Raw genomic sequence first — 8,518 nt, 5'->3', positions numbered from 1 at the left:
ATAGACAGCAATGTTAAAATAAAATGACCATGTGAAATTGGCCAATATGTTTTTTAAAAAAATGTTTCATAAAAATGTTTCATGGCCCCCCACCACCGTTAACGCCACCCTGCTATTGACGCCAACCCGAAGCGTGGCGAGCGCAGCGAGCCCGCGAGGGGCGGCGGTACGCGTCCTCCGACCTTTTCATGCCCTACTATCCACTAGGGCGTGGAGTGAGAATAGAATAGTGTGGCTAGCGCAGCGAGCCACCGAGCCCAAAGCGTGGCGAGCGCAGCGAGCCCCGCGAGGGGACGCGGACACCTGTGAAGCCCGCAAGGGCACGCGGATACCTGTGAAGGTGTCCGCGTCCGCTCGCCACGCTTCGGGCTCGGTGGCTCGCTGCGCTCGCCACACTATTCTATTCTCACTCCACGCCCTAGTGGATAGTAGGGCATGAAAAGGTCGGAGGACGCGTACCGCCGCCGCTCGCCACGCTTCGGGTTGGCGTCAATAGCGGGGTGGCGTTAACGGTGGTGGGGGGCCATGAAACCTTTTTTTTTAAAACATATCCAATGAGAAATGGCCATATTGGCCAATTTCACATGGTCATTTTATTTTAACATTGCTGTCTAAGGGAAATCGGGTCCATCGCGTCTTTTAACATTACTGTCTATGGGAAATCGGGTCGGAAATCGGGTCCATCGTGTCTTTTAACATTACTGTCTATGGGAAATCGTGGGCATCGCGTCGCGGCTCCTTATAACGGCCACGACCGACGCGATGCCCACGATTTCGGGCGTGATGAAAAAATCGGCAGCCCGGATAACTCACAAGTACCGAATGACACAGACAACAGAAGTTTGGTGTTAAAGGGGTCAGATTTTTATTTTCTAACAGGAGGGCGGCCTGTCTCATGGCAAAATGTTAAACCTCCTCTATCTATGGTGGTGGGGAGAAGAACGGGTCCTAGAGAAAATCTAGAGACCAGAAAAATAATTACAAGAAAAAAATAGCATAAAATAAATAAAACATTCACCAAAGGGACATCTGCCCTAATGGCCAAGGATCGGCCTTCTGCCACTATCACTGACCGTCAAACAATTTGTAAGGGAAGTGGTCATTTCCCCTCCTTCTGCAGTGAGTGTTTCATCCAAGAATGAGGCTTCTCTAACGCTGATGGAGTCCCGGCCAATATAGTCCACCGAACCAGGGGCGGATTGGGCCGCCGGGAAACTGGGTGATTTCCCGGTGGGCCGGAGCACAATTACTACTGTACCCCCCATGGCTGGGCCGCCGCTGCCCGGCTGTCCTGCCCAATTAAAATACGGCCGGCCGCTGCTTTGAACAGTTTGACAATGGCCGCGACCACTCCTGGATTACATCATCACGCCCCTGGCTATGACAGCTGCAGCGTCTGTGGCTGGCAGGGTAAGCAACAGCACCCCCACCCCCACCCCCCCCCCCTCCAGCTGGTCGCTAGCACATGAAGCTGAAGCTATGGCAAGAACAAAACAATCTGAGATCACTCAAATCAGACTAATGAAATATACGGCATATATTTTATATTTTTATCAGTCCTACTCAGCGGCGGCTCGTACCTTATTGGGTACCCTGTCGCTGCTGTTGCCTCCTCTCCTGTCCCGGTCCCGGCGCCTGTCACTCATCACAGCACAGGCGCCGGGACCTGTACTACACATGCAGCCAACTTCTATGGGCTGCATGGGCAACAGCCCATAGAAGCAGTTTTGGTCCCGGCGCCTGTACAATGTAAGTTACAGGCACCAGGACCAGCGTGTGCGCAGTATCTATATAGGTACATAGAAATAGAGATATTATTTCGATTCCATCATTAATGTAACGTGATTCTAACCATAGGCCCTCATTCTGATCCATACGCTCCCCTGCGCGTTCGCACAGGGGAGCGATGGTTTTGGACTGCGCATATGTAGTTATGTGCAGGCTCTGTGTGTGAGTGGGAGCGGCAAATTGCCCCTTCACACCTAGCAGTGCGGGCTGGGGGCAGAAAGCGGTGGCAAGGGGTAGCGCCCATGAGAACGCCCAGCGTGTTCCCATGCTAATGCAGCTCTCATGCGGTTGTGGGGGGACGGGCACCTGGCGGCTGTAAGGTCAGCAGAGGCTGACAGATCTGCGAGCGCTTGCAAACTCCTTTGATGGACCATCGAATGATCTTGTCCCCGTAAGCAAGGCTGCAGTTGGATGTTTATGCTAAACATCCATTCGAATGCGTGCGGTGGAAACGGCGTGCGAGGGAGGGGGCGGCGTTTGTGCAGGATGACCCGCAAATCTGCAAATTTCCCAGCTTTTCGGGTCAATCAGAATCACCTCCATAGTGTATATTATGAATAAATATAAAAGTAGGAATAGCTTATGCGAGTGGATATTTTACATCAACATCGATTCGCGTGCCAGTGGGAGCCTCCCCCATCTTCCGATGGTCACCGACCATCAAATGATGCTGAAAGCGCAGGCATATGTATGAGTGGTCCAGACCACTCATGTGTGGTACCCGCAAGGATTTAGGTCTTTTTATCCAGGGAATTATACGGCAATAGTGGACACAGAATAAAAAGGAGCAACTGCAATTAAATAGGTTACAGTTTATTACTCGCCACTCAACACAGGCAAATACGACTACACCTTCCCCAAGGACAGCCGTACGAATCGCTGCAATAAAAAGTTAAACAATGTGATCTTACAACAATAAATGTATCAGCCTTGCAAATATTGAATCAAACTAACAAAGAACCTCTCGTGCCGGGTCTGCGCAGTCCAAAGCCGCAGATGCTGGGATCACCGCAGGCTGCTCCCCTGATGCCCGGCAGCTCTCTCGCCACGCTCCTCCTGCCTCTTCCTCTCCTCCAGCTTCCGGCCTCACCTCTCTCCAATCCCCGCTGACCTCCTTCCTGCCGCTGATGACCCGGGTGAGTCCTGCTTCCGGGCTCTTGGCGCCGATGGGGTCACTATTACACCACCCCCTGAGTGGTACCCACTTCAGGGTGCCACATTTACATATGCATGTAGATTTCCAGGGAATTGGGCGGGCAGCTGACATCTGGTTATATCAGCTTAAACCCCCCCCCCCACCCCCCGCACGTGTGCCACAAACGTATTAGCATGTGTACCCCAGCATTTTCATGGGAACGGCGTAAAAACGCTGGTCGATCACATATGCTAATGGCCCTGCCCGACACCTCACGCCCCTCTCCAGGCCCTGCTCGAAAAGCAGGGAGCGTGCAACCAGCGAAGCGATTTTTCTACGAGTTCACACATGACACATACACATACGCAGAAATGCTGCAGCACATGCACATACGCAAAACATCGGTCTGCCGTGCAAATCCACGCCTGAGTGAGTCAACCAGAATAAGGGCCATGGACCATTATGTAGAGAGACAGGCTGATTTCATTAACACCAAGTTCCCTGTAATCCAACGACAACAATACAGTATGTCTAGGCCCCAGGGCTTACTCATTAGCAGATAGACAGAGACTTGTTGGTTTCCCAGTTATTTATACCGTTATTAATTGCATAAACAAGTTTAATGTACACAACCTCCCAGGTTACAAACTGATGGAATAATAGCCCACATGATATGCAGATACTGTATACACTGGGGTTCCAGTCCCTGGTCAAAACTCTGTATATGTTTAATAAATGCAAACGAGCTATTGTCCAGTATGTTCAATTATACTGCAGACCAGAGGTGATGACGCCAGGAAACCAATTGTATTACTACAAACTCACAATTGGTCACAGCTCCTGGGTAATCAATTACATTTACAATTCAATTAAGTATTTGATAAACAGGTGCCAAATCCAAATCACACCCCTGACATGGTTAAAGTTACAAAGGAAACAATGGGAATGTGCTGGTTTCATTGAGAGGTCTTGAATAAAAGAGCTAAGTTGAGAAGTAGCAAAAATCCAGGACAGCTAGATGGAGACAAGAGTTTGTGGGAGGAAGTAAGAAGGTGAAGGTGACGACTGGGAAGGTTTCTGGGACCTCAGCAGAAGGTACCTGTCCATTTTTACCCTCACACGTAACTTGTAAGTACAATTTTTGTTTGTAATTGCCTGTCTGTAAATAGTTTCATGTTTTAAGTACGGAGGTGTATATATATAAAAAAATGTAAAATAGCATATATGTCAACATATAAATTATTCTGTATGGTTTGCTTTTGCCTGAAAATTAATAATCAAATAATTGGAGCTAAAGCTCCAAGTCGTTAACTCATATTTTGGAATCAATAGTTATCATTTGGAATCTGCATATATTATATAAGGCTCTGCAAGGTTGGACTATAGATTTAAGCCAAGGTATAGAATGTTTATGTATAATGAGCCAGGAGGATACATCCCTGCATAAAGTATATTTACCATGTGCTTGGACAGTAGTGATTGGTTTTAATTGCTCTTCCTATCCGCATAGTCAGTGAGCCGGGGTGATATAGCTCTGTAAAGCAGGCATGTCCAAACTGTGGCCCTCCAGCTGTTGTGAAACTACACAACCCAGCATGCCTTGCTATAGTTTTAGCTCTCCCTTATAGCAAAACTGTGGCAAGGCATGATGGGACTTGTAGTTTCACAACAGCTGGAGGGCCACAGTTTGGACATGCCTGGTGTAAAGTATATTTGACCTTTTTAGTTCCCAGACAGAGATAGAGTTCTTTACCCTCTGAGCCAATCACGGACATATGTATCGGAATGCTTATGTGCATACCTCCCAACAGTCCCGATTTTATCGGGATAGTCACGATTGTCAGGGCCTGTCCCGATGTCCCACCCGCGGGCGGCAGTGTCCCGCGGTGTGGGGGGGCTGTTGGGAGTCCCCCCTGTCAGCTGCTAAGCAGCGGGGAATAAACGCTGTGCGCATGCGCACAGCGTCTATTCCTGCAGCCAGGGGACTGGGGGCATGGCTAGAGGCTCACAGAGCCTCTGGGTCATGCCCCCATAGCGGCAAAATGGGGGTGTGGCCTCCGGCGCGCAGGAGCATCGTCCCGATTGACGAATTTCTAAAGTTGGGAGGTATGCTGTGTGATTGGACAAGTGATTATATTGCCCTATTGTTATGAGCCAACCTTGTAAAGTCTATTATAATATAAATGCAGATGTTAACTACATAAACCCATTATATCAATATATGGTATAATATACTTTAGAGAGATTCCACTCTCTCATAATTGCTAACCCAGTTGGGATTATTATTATTATTATTATTATTATTATTATTATTATTATTATTATTATTATTATTATAGAGATACTATATTAAACACTCTACACCTTTTGGCCCTTATTCTTTCTGGTTCACTTGCAAGGCAAATTCCTTCTCAAATGGACAAAACCATGTGCACTGCAGGGGGTCAGATGTAACATGTGCAGAGAGAATTAGATTTGGGTGAGTTATTTTGTTTCTGTGCAGGGTAAATACTGACTGCTTTATTTTTACACTGCAATATAGATCTCACTTTGAAACAAAACCCCACCCAAATCTAATTCTCTCTGCACAAGTTACATCTGCCCCACCTGCAGTGCACATGGTTTTGTCCATGTGAGAAGGAATTTACCTTTGCGAGTGATCCAGAATAAGTCTCTCTATCTCTATCTCCATCTCACTCTCTCCTTATCTCACTCCTCTCTCATCTCACTCTGTACTTATGACAATTAATGCTCACACTCAGATTTACTTTCAGTGATAAGAAGAGAAAATGAAGACGGTTCTTCAGTTTGTGGGAGCAGGTGAGTTCTGTTATGACTACATTACACTGCTCGGTTGTGAGACAATCAGAACTTGCAGACGGGCAACCAAAAAGGAGGCACTACAGCAGCGGCTCCAGATTGGCTGTTGGTCTGTGAGCTCCGATTGGCTTGCGGCTGGATCCATATGTGAAATGCCGCCATCGCTTTCTCTGGCTGCCACCCGGAGCCCCAGCTACAATGAGCTGGTGGCACTGATCGAACTCAGGGATCCCTGCCTAAATTTTCAGTCCCAAGCCCCCCATTTTCTGCTGGCAGGCTATAGCATTTTCACATAAGCCTTTTATAGAATTTTTTAGAATAAAAAAAAAACACCATCTTACATAAAGCAAAAGCAAACCTAACTACGCACGGTAGCACAATCTCATTCACATTATACCACATATAGTGCCTCTGATTCATATTACACCACATAGTAATGCCCCTTAGTCACGTTTGGACACATAGTAGTTCCCCTTATTCACATCACTTAGTAGTGCCTCTTATTCATGTTACACTACACAGTAGTACTCCTTATACATGTATGCTACACAGTAGTGTTGCTTATACACAATGACCACAGAAGTAGTGCCTCTTACACTTTATACCCACAGTAAGAGTTCCTTGTGATGGCTTGACACCACACATGCCACGCCAAAAAAGGAAGCTGTTTGGACAGTATTTTCTGTTGAAATTACTGTGCAGGTCTGTGGTGGAGGGTGAACTAGTTCCCCCTATCATTTGAGGTGGTGGAACTCAGTTCCGCCTTGTTCCCCTCCAGATAAATGGTAACAATGGAAGCAATTAATAATGAAAAGTACTAGTTAGTGTGAGCACTGTGGTTTGTTCCTTTTTAAAGTAGAAGAAGAATTGTTTAATTAACTTATTATTATTTTTCCCTTCAGTCCTGTGTCTGGCTTTGGTGAAAGGGGACTACGGCTCAGAACCAGGTCAGTAAAATGTAGTGTTCTATAATGTGTGTGTGTGTGTGTGTGTGTGTGTGTGTGTATGTCTGTCTGTCTGTCTGTCTGTCTGTCTGTAAAAAAAACAGCACAAAAAGCAGCGCTACCAATTAAAGATGAGTGAATCAGATTACAAAAAAGGGTACTTGTTTCCTATCTGGGCGCCCACGATTGTAATCGGGGTAAAATCGGGGCCATCGCGGCCGATAAAAAATCGGGTGCGATGTGCCAGACGCGATGCCCGCGATTTTCCCATAGAGAACAATGTTAAATGCCTCAATTTACCTGCGATGACCGCGATTTACCATAGGAAACAATGTTAAATGGATCAATTTCCCCAAATTATCATAGGGAACAATGGGAAATGGGGCAAAAACACCCCTGAACATAAAAATGTCCCCCCAAAAGTAGTTGACGCCACCCCGCCATCAACGTGAACCCGAAGCGTGGCGAGCGCAGCGGTACGCGTCCTCCGACCTTTTCATGCCCTACTATCCACTAGGGCGTGGAGTGAGAATAGAATAGTGTGGCGAGCGCACCGAGCCCGAAGCGTGGCGAGGGGACGCGGATACCTTCACAGTTATACGCGTCCCCTCGCGGGCTTCCCAGGTGTCCATGGCGACGCGGACACCTGGGAAGCCCACGAAGGGACCGTTTACCTGTGAAGGTATCCGCGTCCCCTCGCGGGGCTCGCTGCGCTCGCCACGCTTCGGGCTCGGTGGCTCGCTGCGCTCGCCACACTATTCTATTCTCACTCCACGCCCTAGTGGATAGTAGGGCATGAAAAGGTCGGAGGACGCGTACCGCCGCCCCTCGCGGACTCGCTGCGCTCGCCACGCTTCGGGTTGGCGTGGATCGTGGGGTGGCGTTAAAAATTTGGGGGGACATTTAAGGGTTAATAGTGCCTATTTGGGCTCTGTAGCCCATTTAACATTGATTCCTATGGCCACATCGGGTCCATTGAGGCATTTAACAGTAAAATCGCGTCGGTCGGGCCATTTAACATTGATTCCTATGGGAAATCGGGTGCATCGCGTCGTGGGCATCGCGGGTACATTTATGGCCGGCCGCGACGCAACCGACGCGATTTCCATGTTTAACATGGGTTTCAATGGGAAATCGCGGGCATCGTGTCGGTCGCGTCGCGGCCAGACATAAATGTACCCGCGATCACCACGACGGGCGCCCAGATAGGAAACAAGTACCCAAAAAAGTAACAACAATTTATTAAAAACAATAATTAAAATACATATATAGCAGCATTAATTTTCCCATAGCATATGCATTGTAAGTAGGTGCAATTGGAATGTATGCACATAAACATTTGATAATAGCAGTATAAGATAACCAGATCTCACGTGTTGGTATTTAACCCCGTCCGGGGTGGAGGATTAAAGTCCCGCACTGTCCACACTGAGTAGTCCCATAAGAAATATGGAGTCCAAATTGACGGCGATTTGTATTCCTGTGGGCTCACCGAGGGAGTGGCTGATGTTGTGTGAGCCTACCTTCAACCTCGCGGCCAGATTTCCAGGTAATATCCAGGTGGATGGTAAATTGAGCCGTGGACTTCCAGGTATTGTTTGGGAAGGATGGTGGTCAGATGATTGAGCAGGAACCTCCAAAGTGTTGGTTGGTATCTGGTATTTATTTATTTTTTGTAACAGATTCTTATATAGTGCAGCATATACATACGCTTTACAATATGAGACAATTCTACAACAAACTGGGTATTTACAGACAGTCAAAGGTAGAAGGGCCCTGCTCGCAAGCTTACAATCTACAGGCAGATCGGCATTAGTTCCACCAGAATGCA

The 8,518-nt window shown here is 47.6% G+C and overlaps 1 protein-coding gene across 1 annotated transcript in view; it reads left to right on the top strand.

Annotated features, from left to right (window-relative positions):
• Positions 1-5,712: 5,712 nt before the first annotated feature.
• The window catches only part of LOC146041446 (zonadhesin-like), a 155,783-nt gene continuing 152,977 nt past the window's right edge, over positions 5,713-8,518 (top strand). Inside the window, exons 1-2 of the mRNA XM_083161426.1 lie at positions 5,713-5,743; positions 6,646-6,690. Coding sequence (XP_083017552.1) covers positions 5,713-5,743; positions 6,646-6,690 — 76 coding nt within the window. The remainder of the gene's footprint in view (positions 5,744-6,645; positions 6,691-8,518) is intronic.

The sequence above is a fragment of the Crinia signifera genome, chromosome 19 (genome assembly GCF_055691185.1).
Source record: "Crinia signifera chromosome 19, ASM5569118v1, whole genome shotgun sequence".
NCBI lineage: Eukaryota > Metazoa > Chordata > Amphibia > Anura > Myobatrachidae > Crinia > Crinia signifera.
This window is presented reverse-complemented; position numbering and strand designations above follow the sequence as displayed.